A 20,362-nucleotide genomic window follows, 5' to 3' on the forward strand; every position below is an offset into this window, starting at 1 on the left:
AAGTTGGAGATTGGCACAGAGATAACAAAACAGGGAATTGATTGGTAACCTGTTAACTGTGTGAAGGTAAGATATGTTTGCTTAATGGAGCGGCTGGCTCTGGTGTTTTATAAATTTTTTATGCAGGGGCGTTGTGGATATGTAAATATTTGAATGCAGTTATCTATAGAGTTTTCACTGTGGCTATCAAAAGTGTATATTTTCTGTGCGTCAAAAGTTGCTGGCCTATCCGCCAATTTTTGTTTGGGAGTTTACGTTCATCATGACACAGCTTTTTGTAGGCTACAACAATCTGTGGGTCACTGGTGGGTGGAAATGCCAGGGATGTTTTTTTGATCCCAGTCCGTCACTGGCACTGAAGTGAATATTTAGTGCTGAATTCAATGTGTTGAAGCAGGAAAAATGCTTAGTCTTTAGAATGGGAGCAACTTTTGCAAGGACCAAATTGTGATGAGCAGAGCATCTCCAAAGCTGTGGCTCTCCCTGCTGGGCCCCCAGCAGGGAGAGCCACAGCTTTTAAAATAGAAAGACTTTTAGGAGAAGCAGAGGAAGAAATCCAGGAAGAGGAAGTGCATTTAAGTGGAGGGTGTGGCCTGTTTGGGCCTCTTTGAGACTGTGCGGTGAGACTGTGTGCTGAATCTGCTAGTGTAGCTTGTCCTCCACCTCCTGCACCATCTATACTGTCAAGCCCCCTACCCAAACCAGGGTCTGTATCCTATCCCTACTTTCACTGGTGCAGTTGGTGAGAGGTCAGAATAGTTGACAGTGGTGCTGTTTGAGATAGTTGTCTTTGTGTGAGGAGTGGTGATGGCTGGCATTAGGGGGTGACTCTGGGACGCCAGTGATCACTGTCTACCCTCCTGGAGGTGTTGAGGGACTAACTAGACGAACACCGGCTTGTTTGGGAGTTAGTCAATGAGTCTGGTCCATTTTTTGCTGCAGAAGTTTCTTGTGTTTACTCTAGATTTGAAGCCTCCAGCTGGTGATTTGGCCGTTGGCCATCCTGATTTTTCTAAAACCAGAAGAAACTATATCTGAAGGAGGAAGTGGAGGATCAGGCACTCTAAACCAGAACAAGACAGGTTCTCCCCACTCCAGCCCTGCCCAGTTGTTCTGGATTCTTCCCAGGACGTCTTTGTGCTTCAACCTATTGATGGCTAATGCAACTCTGCCTGAGTCTTCCACCTATGCCCTGTGTAGACATCGACTCCTGAGCCTTTGATTAGCGGGTCTCTGGACTCCCTTAACTCGACTGCGAATCGGATCTTCTCCTGCCTGTATTCCATGCTAATCGACTTGAGTGTTTCAGCATGTTCTTCCCAAAGAGACCTGTGTCTGAGAAGCATCAGGGAAGGCCTAACCACTTCCTGATGTAGGTATGGGAGATAGGATCTGTCTTGCTGGTTGCTGACAATGGAACTTTGCTGACACACAATGGTCCTCCAGATGTGTTAGAAGGATGTACAGGTTACGTTCTTCCTGCCGCACCTCTTCCTGTGCAGATTGGGCCAGCTGCAAGGTTGGCAGCTGGAGCCAACATTCATTTCTTGGGACTTGAAGAGGACCATAAACGCATCCACCATTGTAAAGAAGGCTCAGCAATGGCTGTATTTCCCCAGGTGGCTGAGGCAGGCCAGACTCAATAGCTCAGAGCTGGCAGCTTTCTACAAGTGTGTGGTGGAGAGTACACTAACCTCCTCCATTTCCACCTGGTATGGGAACTGCTCTGCTGCTGACAGGAAGGGGCTGGAGAGGGTCACCCACTGCAGCCTTCCTTCCATTGAAGACATCCACATAAGCAGGAGGAATATCATGGGGGATCCAATCCCCCAGCCCATGGATTTTTTGACTTTAGAGCATTACGACCAGAACAACTAACCTCAAACACAATTCCTACCCAGAGGCTGTTAGACTGGTGAACTCCATTTGACACTTTGTATAGGACAATTTTTTATCAATTATTTTATAGATAATTTCTGACTTATAATGTACGCTTTCTGACCCAAGGCCAAAATTACATTTTGCATGAAAACATACGAATCATAATAAACCACCCTTGAACCTTGAACATGGAATGCAATTAATTTTTGCTTGTCCAAGTAGTTAATACAATCTTTTGTTACAATTACAAAATCAATGTTATTGAAAATAAGAAAATGTTTAATGCTAAGTGAGCTAAGGAAACATTTTTTCATTACTAGAACAAGGTAGAGTAGAGAAAATTGTGGAAATGTTACACTTCTACTATTACACCCAGTCGTTTTAGTTGACCTATTTTTTAGTTTCAGTGTCAGAACGCCTTGTATGGTGATTTCAAGTCAAACTCTTTATAAAATTATTTAAAGGGACCCAAAAGATCCCCCGATGAGCAAGCACTTGGTGACAGTGGCAAGGAAAAACTTCCTTTAAGAGGCAGAAACCTCGAGCAGAACCAGGCTCAACCGGTTGGGTTGAGAGTGGGAGAGCGAGACAGAGAGAGAGCGAGACAGGCATTGGAGGGGGGGTGTAGGCAGGAACATGTTGCTGCATGAAGTTCATGGAGTTGAGCTGTAATACAGAATTCATGAAATATGGGACCAGCAGGTGTTGCAGGAACATGGGATAGAGATGAGGACAGGGAGAGAGAGGAGAGGACCTGGGAGAGACAGAGACTTTGGCAAAACATGGTTAGTAAATGCAGTATAAATGCTTAGAACTGGGTGAAACTGTGTTTTGTTTTTTTTTTAAGAAGGATGGTTCTTATCAGCACATGCAAGGGGGGAGGAAAGGAGAGTGAGCGAGAGGGAGGGAGCAATGGGAGGGATTTCATACAAGGCAGGATATTACGACCATTCACCATCATGCAACACATTTCCTAGTTTTCAGTTTATGTATGTGACAGTGAAATTACCTTCTTAGCAAGACAGCAAGCCCAGTGTCACATTGATCAAAAAATAAATGTATTTTTTAATTCACACTGCCAGATGGATTTGCCATTTTTTGTGAGAGTAGTGAGGGATGATGTCATCATAGTTACAGAACACATTCAAGCCATGAGCTGTGCAAAACCGTTAAATTAATCCAACATATCACCTGTGCATTGCAAATTTAAATGTCAGAGTCTCCATGGGAGTTCAGTCTGTGGGTGCTTTTGAAAGTTATTCTTGGGTTTTGTTCTTGGACCAATCCTCTTTACGCTTTATCTGCTTCCTCTAGGCAACATTATCAGGAAACACAGCATCAACTTCCACCGCTACGCAGACGATACTCAGCTGTACCTATCAATGAAGCCAAATGAAGTCACTCAGATAGTCAAACTGCAGACATGTCTTGAACACATAAAAGTCTGGATGACCCAAACCTTTTACTTCAGACTCTTTAGTAATTTTCAAGACCAGGCTTAAAACTTTCCTGTATGACAGAGCTTATAGTTAAAAAGTTAAAGTCCTCTACTCTTTAGCTATGCTGCTATAGGCCTAGGCTGCTGGGGGAAGGACTGAGCCTCTCTCTCTCTGTCTCTCTCGTCTTGGCCCCAGACAACACAGCCCCCAGGTTCACAGGGGCACACAAACCTCCCCACCACGATAAGGTGATGGCTCTCTGGGGAGGTTTTCCCAAAGTCTCTGTCTCTCCCAGCTCCTCTCCTCTCTCTCAAAATTTTCTTATGTGTTTAAGAGAAATTTATCTTTAAACAGCCACCTCTCCTTCAAAGAACAGAACAGAACTTTTTCCAACATATATGTTTATGTTTATTCATTCATCTTCAACTGTTTATCAGTTTCCAGGTCCCGGGGGTGCTGGAACCAATCCCAGCTCACACTGGGTGACGGTATGGTACATCCTGGACAGATCACCAGTCCAACACAGGGCCAACACACAGAGACAGAGAGAGACCAACAACCACTCACACTCACCCAGACCTATGGACAATTTAGAGTCATCAACTAACCCAAACATGATGTCTTTGGACAGTGGGAGGAAACCGGAGTACCTACCTTCTTATTGTTGGACAACATTGCTAACCACTATGCTGCAGTGCTGCTGATATGTTAACATTTGCCAAAAATATTACTTTCACAAGTGTCTGATGGAAACATTGATGATGGACAGTTACTTCAATAAAACCACCAATAAAACACCCAAAAAAAATACATGTACATCATAATTTTTTAAAGAGCCAAGTCCATCTGTGAACTGCAGCGGGATTCTGCATAGTCAGGCTTCTCTGGGTTCAAGTCTTTATGCTAAACTAATTAACAACTAGCTCTAGCTTGATGGAGACTTCTGAAGACAATCTTGGACTGCATCGTTGAGAACAAACCTCTGATCAAATCTCTATTCAACAAAAACAATTATAAACACTCAAGAAGAATCTCAAACAACCACACCGCTACAGTTCAGGTTAGAAAGGGTTTTGTTCGAGAAAAAGAAATAGTGGCCATCTGTGAATTGTGTAGCACCCACTACAGTGACATCTGAACAACCTTTGTGTGTTTTTCTGTGCATAGCTGCTTTTTTAAAAAGGTAAATACATTAAACTCATTGTGAAATATAAAGGTCAACAGCTAATCGTTTTCCAGATGCACATGAAAATAAGAAGCTGGTCCAACAAGTGAATTTTTTCTTCATTCTTCCTATTACAAGTAAATGGAAACATTTTATTCACTGATGTTCATTCATGTACTCAGAATTATTGTAATGGTACTTTATTGGTTTTCAAAAGAGATGGAATTGCACCAGCCCAGAGTCTTCGTCTAATTAACATATCCTCGATTTAAAGCACTTGAAATACAGTAGGTAGATCTAGTCCAGAGTCATCTTACACAAACCATTGAGACATTAAGTTCACTGAATCCAGTTTTTAATATTTAAATGAACTATAAAAAGCACATTAAAACATTTTCTCATTTTAGTTACAAAAATGGGTCACCTAAAGGACTTCTCATTGCATTCACAGAAGGGTTTGAACAGTGGATGTCTAACAGTTAACGTATTTCTCGCTTTAAAAAATCCCCACCCAAAATATATAAACTTAATTGCTTAACCAAGGTATATACAGGGCATAACATCCTTGCATCTTAAAGGTTATCAAGAAAGTTTGAGGTATACAACCAAAAAAAAAAAAAAAGCCTGTCAGAAAAAAAAAACAAAAAAAAAAACAAAAAAACAACAAATATAATTAAATAAAGGAAATGAATGCCATGATTGCGTCCTACTAGCACAGGATCACAACATTAGTGGGATATGTTGTCGTATACCTGCTGCTGTGATACTTCCACTTGTTTCACCTAGGGTCATAGGGCAAAACAGCAAATGACCTCAAGTTTTGAACTGTTAATATATACAAAGGGCATGCAGTCTAATTTAGCATGGAGAATTGTTTGAATGCTCACTTTATTTGTGTTGTGACAGGTACACAGTATGTGTTGAATAAAAAATATCAGAATTATAAATTTAATTGATTGCATGATGTCTTAGACTTAAAACGTATGCCTTTTCTGTATATCTTTTGAACACTGAAATTAAAGAGCCAGAAGCAGAATCTGATACACATGCAAGTTTTGAAAGTGGATTCAGAAATAACAGTATTGTACAAAATAATAATTACATTTTTTTTTATAATTATCAAAATACACCTCCTTTCTTAGCACCTCTTTATACTTTTGTGTGTTTTGAACAAGCACCATTGTAGTCGTTTTCATACAGCACCTGGAGAATCCAGATGGGAGGTCATTCCCCTTACCCCGTTCGCCTCCGATTCACCCTCACCTGCCACGCCTTCAAATGTCCTTCAACTTTGCTCCATAGCGTGGTTAAGTGATGAGGTTCGAGCCCTACAAGGGCAACAAGTATTTTCCTGGGTTACACGAACATACATGGAAAGACATGTTTGCTACACCATCTCTTATTCAAAACTTGCATGTGGCATAGAAAAGGGTGGGGGGCTGGAAATGGGGTTTGCTGGTACCCAAAACGTCTCAACTTGACTTTCTTATCTGGCCCCATCAAGTCCTTTTTTTTCTTTTTTTCTTTTTAATTTAGCCAAGGAAGCAGACAGGCCCAACTTCAAACCCAAACTTCTGGTTTGGATCCCCAAAGTCAGTCAACATGACATCGATGATTGGAACCTGATCGATTTTGGGAGTATTAATCTCCATCACAGTCTTTCCGTAACCCTTCCTTGTCTGCAATGAGAGAGATGTCGACATGGAGAGAGAGAAGAAACAATTATACAAGCAAATCCCAGATGAACTCCCTCATTTCATGATGTGAGTAACTGCACAGAATCTTTGACTGTGTGTTCTCTCTGGGAGGAAGCTGTCCTTCAGTCCAATGTCTTCAACAAAAGGACACAGCTTTCAAATTACTGATTTCAATTTCTGCTTGTTGCACTGCTCGTGGGATTTAGTTTCAGGAGCATTATTTCTGTTAAGCAAGTTCCAAACTGATGAAAAGCTATTGCCACAGTAGCAGATTTTTTTTTTATTTTTTATTCTTCACATCTAATAGAACAAAGTCATATAAAAAGTCAAGCTAACAAAATTTAAAATGCATACATAGATTTCTCATTGTGTTAAACTTACCGCACACTCATCTGAGAGGGCCTTGATGTAGGGATTGTTGTCATAGGACATCTCCTCATCGTTGGCGCCCAGGAACCGCAGTGCCTTGTCGTAACTGTCGCTGGTGATGTCATGCCATGCAACAGACTGGTGACAACTGTAGGTGAAGTTCTGCCTAGCTGAGGCTGTCAGTAGTCTGAGGAAGGTCATTTGTACCATGTTTATTGAGTTTCCATCCACATCAACATAGGAGAGCTGTTGGCAGTGGGGGGAGAAAAGTAAAATCTAAATACCAAATATCCACATTTTCATATTGACACAGAAAATAATTGATTTATTCATTTGTTTAAAAATAAAAAAATATATGTATGAATAATGTGAAAAGAGAAACAATTTAAGAAAGAATCTCCAAAGGAATATCCGTACACACTAATAAAGGAATTCAAGGGACAGAACAGTCAAATAAAATGTAAACTAATTTTCCATTTAATAAATAAAACAAGAGAAAAAGACAAATATTAGATAGAAAGCTGTCTGACTGTGAAATATGTGATGTATTCTGAAAGCATCAATCAGTATCAGAGGTATTTTGTTAAACCCCAGGGGTAGCTTGGTGAATAGGGTTTTAGGTAGTAGAGAGATTGGATGAGAATTTTATACATAAGATTAAGACTCTGTTAATGTCATCATTACTTATAGGTTTTAAATGATAAGCGTGGTAGACAGAGGGGTTGAAAATCAAACATTCCCGTGTAGGAATTGCATTGAATCACATCATCTAGGCTTTGTAATTATTACTACTAGTTCTAACATGGATAAAATGACCTAATTCCTACATTCACTTTGGCGTCATCCTGAACAGGCTAATGTGCAATAAAGAGTACACAGTACATCAGCATTCTGTTGTTTTTATACAGTGTGAACACATAGTTAATTCTTCTGATGTACAGACAAACATTACAGACATTATAGTATTTATTGTGTCCAGGTGGTCATGAAATACTACTGTACTACGTGTGGTGAACTTGCTATGGTGGGTAAATAGTAGAAAATAAATTATAAAAGCTTTCAATTTCATAAAACTTGACTTTATGATATACGGACAGCTTCAAACTCTGCACATGGACATGAACTTTATGTGAACCTATGTTAACGTGCATTAGCAGCACTCTCAGGTCAGCGCTAAGAGATGCACTGTAGTTTAAATCCCTAAGAGTTGTGGAACTCATTGTTATTATTATTATTTTTTTTAAGTCTACTCTCAGTGGAAATGCATTAGCATGACTCTAGGTTTTATTTCTAACAGTAATAATAGCAGATGTTTACAGAGAAACTGTTGAAGGGAACAGTGAGGACCAATGGAAAGCTAACTTCTGAGGAATTCTCTGTATGCTCTGTATGAATCCTCTGTAATGTTTTATTGATGTTTTGTTCTTTGCATGGAACACGCTAAGAATTGTAATGTACCAATAAATGCTCCCACATTTAGATGCTAGTTCAAAGGGATGTAGGTCATTTAACAACCTTGCACATATTAAAAGCAAAAAGGGTTTTGGGCAGTATGGATGTCTTTACTTTGGGGCAGTCTCTCACATTTTTATAGGTGGTGTAGCTTTTTGGGTTGATTAACAGCTGCTTGCCATTTTAAGTCCCTGCACAGGTGCACAGAAGAAAGCAGGAAAAATAGCAGAGGTGAGGCAATTGATTTCAGACAACCCTGACTAAAGGAGTTTCTGCTTTGCACAGTAAGGTGCACAGAGTGAAAGAGAAAGAAGAGAAAAGAAGAGGAGACTTACTATTTTACCACGTTTAAATTCACTAAACCATGACCCAGGGACTTCTTTGGGCCATGACGATATTCTGACCTGCAGAAGAAAAGAGTATATTAATGACAGCCATCATCATAATGGCATTCATATTTTCTTATAATTCATGAGAAAGATATTTCCGTACAAAACAGCCTTGAGGGTCGCATCAAAGTTTGTCATATGTTTGCTATTTTAATGTGTCTGAAAGATCATTTGGAAAGTTGATAGAGTGAGCTTACTCTACAGAATCTGCCTTTTGGTGGTCATTGTGTTGTTTACAATAAAGTGAATGTCATATCAGTACTGAGCTGCGCTTCTTGTTAATGAGTTGTTTTAAAATGATGGCTTAATATTCTATGAGAAACCCTGATTTGAATCCAGAGTTACTTACTCCATTTGACTTCTTATCTGGATAGATGCAGGTTTCACCCCCGGCAGTGAAGTTACAGTAGACTTTGAAGGAATCCCCAGAGCAACCCTGGTTCGGATCAATCCAGTATTCGCCTGAGGAGAAAAAAGCACACTCAAATATCCGGTTCAAATGCTGTCTTGAAACTTAATTTCAAAATTAAGTGTCCTGAAATTCTACTGACAAGTAACCTGCTACCCATTTTCATGGATTTCCAACTGCTTAATAAAGTGTTAGTAGGCCGGAAACAATCTTACTTAAGATATTTACATTAAGTGTAATAATTTGGAATTCACTTTTTCCTCCAGAGAAATATAATGAATAAAGATAAATCAGAGCTGATCAAAAATGTTCTGCATATCAGCACCATTGCTCCACTTTACATGCTACATAGTGTGATGATTGAAGACCCCAGAAAAATGTGGAATTACTAACTGCTAAAATTAAGCAGTTTCTCAAAAAAAATGTCATGAGAGGAAATTTTCTACCTTCCCAATACAACTACTGAGCCCATATGAGCCATTACAAAGCCTTAAATCCTCGGAGGGAAGCTTTTTTGGCTGTTCTTGAGCGAAGGCTTGAATCTAGAAGTGATTCTGCAGAGCCCCCTGTCTATGTCTATGACCTGTGAGTGTTGGTGTACATGAATGTGCATGTGTAGTATCTGCTCCTTCTAATTCATGTTGAAGTATATTGTCTTTCTTTATTCAAATCCAGCTTAGATTTGTGTGCCAAAGCATTTTGTAAACTTTGTTTTGTATTATTATTTTTTGGTCATAATTATAAAGACATGCATACGCATGATCCAGTTTTATAAATCAAGCCTCATTTCTGCTCCAATAATTAGCCATAAATGCACAAAGACACTCCCTTAATCCATCAGTTTGTAAACAAAACACTACTGTATCTCTGCCACAAGTTCTCAGGCTTGATTTAGAACAGAGCAAAAAGGAAGCACATCTTCAGTTTGTCTAACTTATAAACTGAGCTCATCAGCAAACAAAATGCAGCTCTGATAAATCCATGAGGCTAAAGAGGCTAGTACTTTTAAGTATAGTTTTAAAACAAAAAGAGAATGCATCAAAATTAATAATGAAACTATTATTTGTTTGGAACAGTAATATATAGTTTTCCTGTTTACAGTATAAAGAATGAAACTTATAATGATAGTAATAAATGTAACTAAAACCTTATCACTTCCTCACTTAGCATCTCACGTATATATATCTCTATATATAGATACATAGATATATGTATATATCTATATATATATATATGGGGCAGCATCGTGGTTAGCGCTGTTGCCCCATAACAAGGGGGTTCAATTCTCTGCCTGGGGTCTTTCTGTGCTGAATTTGCATGTTCTCTCCGTGTACTCAGGTTTCCTCTCACCATCTAAAGATATCATGTTGAGGTTAATTGGTTACTCTGAAATTTTCTGCAGGTCTTAGTGTGAGTGTGAGTGGTTTGTCTCTGTCTGTCTCTGTATGTTGGCCCTCCAATGGATTGATGACCTGTCCAGGTTGTACTACCCAATGTGAGATAGGATTGGCTCCCCCCACACCTCCCCAGAAATGAATAAGTGGTAGAAGATGAATGAATGAATATTATTTTATTTTATTCTGTTTGATTTTTCTGTTCTGAGGCTACCTACCGTCAGTGAACTCAGGGTGGCAGAGCTGCAGATCTTTGCACGTCCTAGCTGGGTTGTTTTGTGTGCCCATGGGGTACTTCATGCGTTCAATGTCTTGTTTGAGGTTGTTGAGGGAGCTGAAGATGTCTTCCATTCCTTCACCATAGTCCATGATGCCTGCATCTGACTGCATGTCAGCAGAGCGTTTGGTTTTCTTGGGTGATTGGATGGGCAGGGGCTGGATCACCTCGCCTGGTGGGCCCTGCAGGGTGCAATGAAAAATAATCGTTTAGAGGTGACATAAGAAGAGAGTTTGTTTAGAAAAGTGTTGATGATTTCAAAGAGGGGAAAACTGCTGTCACAGACATGGCCTTAGATACTCACAGGAGGACCAGGAGGACCAACAGAACCAGTGTCTCCTTTTGGACCAGCAGGACCCTGGGTCAAACAGGAATCGAAATAAATCATCCAAGCTAGTTTTAACATACACACTTGGAACTACAGTGGTAAAGCCATTTTAAAAAGCAATCATTCTACTCACAGTTGACCCCTTAGCTCCCTTAGGACCTTGTGGACCCTGCATTAGAAAGAACATAAGCAGAGAAATTTTGTAAAAATCGTTCTATCTGCAGTGTAGAATCGAAATGAATAACTGAATCAGTAAAAGACTAACAGGCAGACCGGGAGGACCTGGGGGACCGAGAGGACCAGCAGACCCACTGATACCCTGTGACAGAAAGAGATGAAACCAGAAGTCATATTAAAGAAGGGCTGGTGTGAAAAGAATTTTCAGTAATTGTAACAATGAAATGGGAATCTAGAAAATGATTAAGGGGACATTTTGTTTATGAGCAGAATAGATGCATGATGGCTTGAAGTTTTTTACTAACTGAGCAGGAAGCAGTCTTTATCTTCATTATAGTAATCAGGAAAAGGTAAAACCGTGAACTCAGTTATTCACATTCTGATAGCTCAGCTTTGGAGGCTTATTTTTGGGTCCTAAAATAGAAATGAGCAACCAAGTGAAATGTGTTTTGAAGCTCTTGTGCTCTCACAAAGGAGGACATTACAGTTTCATTAGGCTTCATCTCCAGATGCTTAATCTAAACCATCAGCTTAAATCACTGACTTGGTGAGGGTCACAGCAGGGCAGGAATATCATTTTCAGTCATTCTATAATCTTCATTTAAAAAAGGATGAAGGCTTGTCTTTGTTGAGATAGAGGTTCAACCTTCCTTTAAATCAAATTCCCTCTTTAAGCAGAGGGCTTACTGCTTCACAAAAAAATATTTTTGCTTCCATACTACAGTTCAGACGGAAGCTCTTATCAGTGTCTCATGATGCAGAACATTATATTATCACAGCAGGTATTAGTTACATAGAAGTGGACTATGATGGCATCCTGCTTACAACCAGGGAGTAACTAAAAATTGTGTTCACACAGATAAAGGCTCTCCAGTAAGATAAATAAATATTGATATATTACATTAAATAGAATGACAATTTAAACAAAGATAAAAGATGGGACTTAGAGCTTTAGACTTTAGACTTGTGGCTGCAACACAAGGGAAAACAGACTTAAAAATACCATAAGGTGGCGGGAGGGTATGGGAATGGAGTCATCAAATACTTACACTGTCACCCTTGCCACCAGGAGAACCCTGTGGTCCAGGCAAGCCTCTGTCTCCCTTTTCTCCTTGCTCACCAGGGGGTCCAATCAGACCGATCAAACCTGGGTGACCCTGCAGGATGGGAACAAATGTGTGCACACCGAGAATGATAAAATACCACAGCAATGCCCAGTTGTTTTTGCTCAAACTTTAAAGCTACTCTGACATGAACAAAACTGGTTTCTTCCATAAGTTACGATACACATCTCTGGCATTATAATTATGAACTCTTTCACAAACAGGCAGAAAACCTAAAAAACAAAAATCAAGGCCACCTCAAAACACAAAGAAGATGACTTTGAAAAAGAAGGGCTCTAACCAGACCCAGATTAAGCATTAAAATATTAAAATAATGCAAGATGCTATATTGTGCCTCTTTTGTGAGCCTTTGTGCTCTCATTCTGGAGCCACCCCATCACTGTGGGGGAGGCAATTTAGACAGAGTAATGTGTGCTGTCTGAATATCCTCTGCTGTTATATTTCAACAGTAGAAGGAAAGAAAAGATTAGACATATTAAAATGATACATTGCATTCTGCTCTTTTACAGCAGCTGAGGAAAAAACCATTTTGTTTCCTGAATGTTAACATAAGCCTGCACTGATATTAATGTCCCTTTGTAATTCAGAGATGTCTTACTTCGAATCATTTTAAAAGTTACTGTCATTAACCTCAACTTCGAACCAAGATCCCTGTCCAATGGCTCCTATCACTGTTTTCAGGTTTCTGCTCCGGCCTCTTTGACCCTGGAAAATGAAACACTTAAAAGAAATGCGCTCACCTTTTCACCCTTAGATCCAGGGTCACCTTTCAGACCAGGAAGACCAGGAGGACCCTGAACAACAAGAGAAGTTAAAATCAACGGTGCAGAAAAAATAGGCATGGGGAAAAATCTAAAAAAATTGAAATAGAGAAAGAGACAGAAGCAACAAACTAAGTGATAAGAGGACAAGACAAAAGAGAGAGAGAACACAAAGTGTTAAAATGAGACACGGTAAAAGGGCAGAAAAAAGGGAAGAACAGCTGAGAGCCATACATGTTACATGTGACCATCCACATGGATGATAAAAGAGAATAATTGAGAAAGATTATGCATACTAACCATAGGACCAGGTGGGCCATCTTGTCCTGGGGAGCCTGGCAGTCCTTGTTCACCCTGTAAAAAACCATTCAGCTGCAGTGTAATTTCATAAAGAGTTTGGTCCAGACCTGCTCTATATGTAAAGTGCCTTGATATAACATTGTTATGATTCGGCGCTATATAAATAAATCTGATTTGATTTGATTTGGTGAGCATTACAGGCTGCTGTATTTTCTCTGGTTTGCCATTGATTTTTTTAGTGCTCAGCACAATGATTAATAGCCCGGGCAGGGGGAAAATTGAGGTAGAATAAACAAGCGTAACTAACCCATAAGCCAAATGGGAGTATTGATTATTCCATGAAGTCCATCATCATGTCTTACCAGGACTTTTCTGCCTGTGTGTGTTTTAGTGTGAGCATGCTGAATGTATATGTCACAGGGAAACACACTTGTAGCTCCAACTTACAACAGGGCCTGGGATTCCACGTAGACCCTCTGGTCCAGCCTTTCCTGAAGGGCCCTGGGGCCCGACTGGTCCTGTTTTACCTGCTGGACCCTCTGCGCCAGCCTCACCCTGTATGAGGATATACAAATGTTGTCAGAGAATTACGTTATCTGATGTTATCATTATAAAGCTAATATCAAAGGCACGGTAACTTTGGATGATCAGTCAAACAAAAGATGCTATTGGATGGAATAGCATGGGGAACATGGGAGTTATCTTTGGTTTTAGTCTATGAGTTTCAGGGGTTCAGGCGGTTTTTACCTGGAACTGAATTCTTGTTTCCACAATAAAAAGAGCAGTTGTTTATAGCGAGTAAAAACTTTGTAGTGTACTTTACATATCTTCATAGATAGAGCTAGACCAAATGGATGATGTACAGTGGTGAAAAAGTTTTGAACAAATTGTATGAAATTAAATTAATATAAAAAAGTAAAATGAAGTAGCATCGCCAATAGGTAAAATACTGTGAAAGTGGCCTATTTGGTATTTCCTGAAACCCTCTTGTGGATAATATGATGCTTGCTTGTGATTTGGGTAATGACGAATGATTAAAAGATCACCTACAACTTAATCTGCAGCACGGCTGCTCTTATTTTACAGTGTTTTACACTCTGTTACAAGCTGCCTTTAGCTGTGAATTATGCTGAGACAGTATGCAGCATCTAGTTGGTTGAGTGAAGGCAATCTGTGAGTGAAAATCTGAGTGAAATTTCAGGGAGCACTGATTCTAACTAAAAGAAGAAATGCCTAGTTATTTGAACACCTGAGGGCTAAACATAAAATGTGTTGTCTCCTTTTGTCAGTCCTGAAATAAACCACAGCACAATGCAAGTAATAAGTGATTCTTAGTTTTACTGAAATAGGCTGTGTCCATAAATTTCCATCTAATCTGTGGAGGAAATTAAAATATTCTATGTTTTTGTGATTTTTAATTCAAGAGTAGGACAATGTGGGTATGATGAGAGGGGAGGAGAGCTGGGGGACTTGCAGTTGCTGCACTTGCACTGTGCTAAGGATGAATCGATTTTTTTACCTTAGCGCCCTTCTCTCCTTGCCTGCCCTCTGCACCTGCAGTCCCCGGAGGTCCCTGAGGAGGATGAATGGACACAGCTTTAGCATTTCAACACAAACCAACTCTACAACAGGACTGCACAAACAAGTAAATGTTCATTAGATGTAAGTCCACAGAAATCAACCAGTGTGTACATTTTTTTTGGAAACAGTTTATAACTGAACATCATGCTGCATAAATGCTTTGGGATTGCCACCAACAATGTTGCTGCTGGGTTGTCTCCCACCCTCTCGGCCTTTAATTAATTTGTTCATTCATTCATTGTCTACTGCTTATCTTTTTTTAGGTACTGGGGGGTGCTGGAGCCGTAAAGAAAGGCCTTAACCCTAGGAATTGCACCCATGACCTTCTTGTGAGGCAACAGGACTAACCACCATGCGGCCAGGCCTCTTGGCATTTCAACTGGAGGAACTGTCTCTCCTGATAAATACTTGTCAGGTTCTGTCTTTAAATAGTGAAGGTAATCCATTGTCCTTCAATCTGCATTCATTCTGTTATGTCAAGAACTGTCTCAGTGACTTTCACATGCCTTTGTCAGCATACAGAATCATACAGCTACATTGGAACACACACATATTTTATGGCCTTCATCACTCATGCCGAAGGTTGACAGGGTCATCCTTTGTTTCTGGTCAGAATCTTTCAGGGCACAATGATTTCTTTTTACTCCACCTTCACTCCCCTCTTTTCAAAGCTGCTTTTCAGCTGCATACTATTGACTTGTAATGTGAGTTCTCACCCTGTCTTGGAGCTTTCATCTTCCCCTAATGTGTGACTTCTTTCAGCTGGTGAAGAGCTAACTCTTGATCAGAACAACCAGCACAAAACATAATTTCAATTGTAACAAAATTAACAGCAGCCAGAATCAATGATGTTTTCATTTTTTATGGTTGCCACAGCACCAGTAAATTGGCTAGAGGACCTGGTGTATGAGACAGTTCACCGTTCATAATTAAATGAAATTTCTTGCATTTATTGAGAAAAGATGAAAGGGTAAGAAATTAGGGAGTGACCTGAGCCCTGTTAATAACATCTTCCATTTTTATTCTTTTAGGAAGCAAGGTTAAATACCTCACCAGCATTAGAGCTTTATCAACTCAGAAAAAGCTGATTTTGCACAGAATTGACTTAATTAGAATCAGGGCTGGGGATAGATGTAAGGGCTGCGCGTCAAATATGTACAGGCAAAACATTGAGAAGACATAAAATGTATGTAACAGATCCCAGACAATTGGAACTGTGGAATTATGTATCAGAGTAGCATCCTGAGGTGGATCATCTCAGGTCTCATTTTCCCATAGGGAGTTACGAGCCTAGTGTGATAAAATAGCCCATTTCCTTTGCATAATCCCACCAAAGCCATTTAGATGCAGTACATACTGATACCATGCTAAATACTCAGAATGTAAATTTCATGGGGCATATTAGAAAAGCAAACTGAGGATTCAGGTGAATAGCTGTTCATTTTCACATGGACTTTGAGATTCACCTCATACTGGAAATATGCTAAAATTCCATTGCAAATGTCCATTGCAAAAAAGAAACAGGGTTTGATGTTTAACACGGATATCTCCTCGCATTAAAGACAATTGAGCTTTAAATTTTTTTTAATAATTTATGTGTTATCTTAACTCTGACTTGTGACCTTGCAAAGGTTGAACAAAGACCTCCTGTTGATCCTGGTAATGGGTGACCAAAGACTCAGTGATGATAATCACGTTACTATACACTGCAATCAACACAGACTCAAGGTTTGATCTCATTCCACTTATTGTTGACGCAACCTCTTAAATCCAGCCCTCTCTTCTCATGACCTTAACACCATTCCAATGTTGTTGTCATGCCTTTGCTTTGTTCCAGCCGTCAGTCAGCAGCCATAGATCAATAATGCTTCAGACTAGCTGTCTTTCTCTCACTATCTTCCTTCTGCCATGAGGACATAAATGGGTTTGAAACATTTGGCACCCTTTTTACAACTAGTTTGTGGTAAGCCTTTTCAATTTCTGCCATGATTTCAACATCCTGGCATTCATCTCTTAGTGGGATTTGACACAGCTTTATTTCACACAATCATACCACAATCACTGAAAACAAACCTGTGTTTTTCAGCTACTGTTGAGAGAGATGTTTAAAAGTAAGACGGAGTACTGGTCCACTGGCTTCAGGACTACTATACTAAACCAACAGACAGACTATAGGACATTTCACATCAAAACAACTCAAAGTACTTGAAATGACAAGAGACAATCAGAATGGTCTTGGATTATTTATGGAAACACACTAGTGATATAAGAACACACAAACACCGTGGCTAAAAGTATTTTAATAGCCCCAGACTTACTCTCTTGCCAGGTGGTCCAGGTGGGCCAGCTTCTCCCGATGGACCTGGAGGTCCCTGAAAAGAAGTAAAAAAAAGAAATGCTATTTAAGCCCCATAAAAAGTGTTTATATTATGCAATAAGTCTGTGCTGGTATACATTTTGAAGAGAGCAAAGCTTGCTTCACTAAACCTCCTGTTACAGCCGCTATAAGGACACTAACAAAAAGAGCTTATTGACATTTAAAGAATATTCAACCCCAGGATAGTCCAGAGTTTAGCAAAAACCCACAATTGGGAGAGGCACTGGACTTCCTGAAATGATACAAACTGCTCAATGAGACACATTCATGCAATTGTCTCTCAGTTAATTGCAAGGAATCACAGTAAATTATACAGTTTTTATAATTTGTATGAGTAAATATTCACAATTATGATGGCAAAGTTTTTCAGATGGTCTGTAGGTGGAGTACACCGACTACATGTAAATATGGAGGATATGTTTTCATGTCGAAGAACATAGATTATGTGTTAATATACCTTTAAAATGGTATTTTACATTTTAGCATTTCAGCTTGCAATTTTTTAAGTTTCACAGAGGGCCAGCTCATTCCTGTTTGGTTTTTCTTTTCAATCATACTTAATTACTGTCATACCGTGCTGAATTTGGTCTCCTTTGTGTTTTGTTCCATTATTTCCTGTTTTATTTTGAAAAGTAACTTTCCTCTCATTTCAGGTCACTTGCCTTTCCTCATGTGTTCCAGCCATTGTCTCTCCTGATCACTGATTTTTGCCACCTGTTCTCCTTTCCCCATGTGTTCTGTACCAGTGTGTCTCGTTTATTCATGCACCCCGGCCCTTTTCCCTCAAGACCTTGTATTCTGCTGCAGCCGTGTCTGCTTAAGTTCTCTTTTGTTTAGTACCTTTTATCTCTTCATGAATGAATGAATGAATGGGTATTATTGCCCCTTTTTTTTATCTACTTTAGTTTTGCTCACCTTTGGTTGGAGTGATTTTGAGTTGAGTTAACTCTAACCCTAACCCTGCTCTGACGATGAAACTGTGAAGTCTACTTAAGTGTATGAAATAAATATCAAAATCAAAATTGTTGCAGAGAGAGTTATTCACTCACTGTATTTTGATACAGCTTTTCTTGAACATAAACATCTGGTGGATTACTACATTATAAAATAAATATATACATGAGGAATTTTTACTTATGCATACAAATTTACAAAATGATTACATTTACATTATGCTGTGTCCCTGAAGTAAACGGCAGACACAACATGATATATAACCATTTAGCCATTTGTTCAGTTTAAATACAGCAAAGCACCACAATGTAAAAGTAAAATGACAGCAACTTACTGGCTGACCAGACTCTCCATCCTCTCCCTTCTCTCCTGCTTCACCATCAGTACCCTGTAGCAGAGAGATATGTTAAGGATAGATAACAGTAATCTGAAAATGCTAATATCAAGACTCACTTTAACTACAGTAATTTGCTCTTTAATCATGATACTTACCAAATTTCATGTACATGGGACAATGGGATAAATACAAACATTTCATACTTACGGCAACACCTGGCTCTCCAGGAGGACCAGGGTCTCCGGGGAATCCAACAGGACCCTTAAAGAGAGAAAATGAGCTGCATTAGAATAGCAGAAAAAGCCAGAGGTGACAAGTCACAAAGTATAAATACTTTGTTACTGTACTGAAGTAGATTTTTCAGGTATCTGTACTTTACTTGAGTATTTATTTTTTTGATGACTTTTTACTTTTACTCTCTACATTTATACACAAAAATATGTACTTTCTACTCCTTACATTGTAGAAACAGGCTCGTTACTTAAAAAAAAAAAAAAACCCTCCACAGACGGACTAGAGAGGGAAGGGGGGGGGGGCAGGTAACCATGGGAAGAAGTCAAGTAAGTGAGGGGCCGGTAGGGAGAGAACCGAGGACTTGTACTCAGTAAGTAAGAAATTCCAGAAATTCTTAATTGGGGGAGCTAGGGGGGGCTACACAAATTTTAACTGTCTGTTGGTCACACAGACACACGCTCTGTGTCGCTCTCTCTTTTATTTTTGCTTTGGGGGTCTTAGACTTTTTGAGGGTGTCTTAAGCCCCCCTTAGCCCCCCTGCCGTACTTTCTTTGAAAGTACATTTCAGAGCCTGTACTTTCTTACTTTTACTTGAGTAAAGGAGTTGAATCAGTACTTCTACTTTTACCAGAGTATTTTTTTTCACATGTATCTGTACTTCTACTTAAGTGCAGAATATGAGTACTATTGCCACCTCTGGAAAAGGCATTGACTGTACATGTTCATTGGCATTTAGAGTATGGTTTGTAATGCAGACTGATGCAACCATCTTTTAGCTTGTGTGACTCCTCTACAACTTTCAAGAGTATCTGCCTGACTTACGGGGTTGCCCTTTGGACCATCATCTCCAGGGGGTCCTTTGGCACCAGCGGGTCCAGCTGCGCCAGGGGGACCAGCCTCTCCTTTCTCCCCTCTCTCACCTTTGGGTCCCTATAGTGGTGGACAGTATTGGCCATTCATTACATCACTACAAAAACATGTAGCAGCATTGACATTACTCGACTGACCTGCAAGGCTTATGTATGTATGTAGGAAGAAGTCTGATGTTACTGTTCATTTAAGTTTTTCTAAGTTTCATCTCAAAATGTGAAACATTTCAACAATCAATAAAATTAAGAATTAACTTCTCCACAAATCCATTCTCTCTAATGAGAATAAGTATGCTGGACATGAATTTCTAATCTTCCGTTAATATATTTTTTCCCTCTGTCAGCGGCAGAAGCTCCAGCTTCTGTAGAATTGTTTGTGCTGGTGGAACCTGCAGGCTCTTTGAATTGTTTGAATTTGCTGTTTCTATGCTAGTCAGCCTTTCCTATTGAAACCACTGCCTCACATCAATGCAAATGACAAAGGAGCTACAGTTTTAATGCCACATGAAACATTTAGTTGAATGTTAAAATGTAACCACTTCTTTTTCACTTGAATGAACTTGTATATTTCTGTTTGGTAAGATCTACATCCCAATGGTGTTCATTACTGATTTTATATCTATGTATGAGGTGAAATGCTGCATATTTTGGAAAGAAATTTAACTTCATTCATTGTTAAATTCAATGCAATATTTTTTTTCCTAAAAACAATTTCTTTTTGTTAGCTGAAAGGTATGTATATTGAGGCTTGGATATCAATTCTTGTTATTGCTCCAGTTACACTAAATGTAGCCGTTTGAAACAAAGGGAGGAGATTGAAGTAGAAGGATCTGACTTTGGCAGGGCCC

At 39.5% G+C, this 20,362-nt stretch overlaps 1 protein-coding gene across 7 annotated transcripts in view; it reads right to left on the bottom strand.

The window, feature by feature from the left end:
* Window positions 1–5,962: 5,962 nt before the first annotated feature.
* The window catches only part of col11a1a (collagen, type XI, alpha 1a), a 70,383-nt gene continuing 55,983 nt past the window's right edge, over window positions 5,963–20,362 (bottom strand). For all 7 annotated transcript variants that reach the window (XM_029528682.1, XM_029528684.1, XM_029528686.1 and 4 more), the window contains 17 exons: window positions 19,468–19,575; window positions 18,619–18,672; window positions 18,409–18,462; window positions 17,062–17,115; window positions 14,682–14,735; window positions 13,610–13,717; window positions 13,163–13,216; window positions 12,842–12,895; window positions 12,027–12,134; window positions 11,066–11,119; window positions 10,934–10,969; window positions 10,777–10,830; window positions 10,414–10,654; window positions 8,742–8,854; window positions 8,339–8,407; window positions 6,564–6,797; window positions 5,963–6,164 (listed from right to left, as the gene is read on the bottom strand). In XM_029528682.1, the coding sequence (XP_029384542.1) occupies window positions 6,018–6,164; window positions 6,564–6,797; window positions 8,339–8,407; window positions 8,742–8,854; window positions 10,414–10,654; window positions 10,777–10,830; window positions 10,934–10,969; window positions 11,066–11,119; window positions 12,027–12,134; window positions 12,842–12,895; window positions 13,163–13,216; window positions 13,610–13,717; window positions 14,682–14,735; window positions 17,062–17,115; window positions 18,409–18,462; window positions 18,619–18,672; window positions 19,468–19,575 (1,596 nt within the window). In that variant the 3' untranslated portion in view covers window positions 5,963–6,017. The remainder of the gene's footprint in view (window positions 6,165–6,563; window positions 6,798–8,338; window positions 8,408–8,741; window positions 8,855–10,413; window positions 10,655–10,776; window positions 10,831–10,933; window positions 10,970–11,065; window positions 11,120–12,026; window positions 12,135–12,841; window positions 12,896–13,162; window positions 13,217–13,609; window positions 13,718–14,681; window positions 14,736–17,061; window positions 17,116–18,408; window positions 18,463–18,618; window positions 18,673–19,467; window positions 19,576–20,362) is intronic.

Source organism: Echeneis naucrates, chromosome 20, assembly GCF_900963305.1.
Source record: "Echeneis naucrates chromosome 20, fEcheNa1.1, whole genome shotgun sequence".
Lineage (NCBI taxonomy): Eukaryota > Metazoa > Chordata > Actinopteri > Carangiformes > Echeneidae > Echeneis > Echeneis naucrates.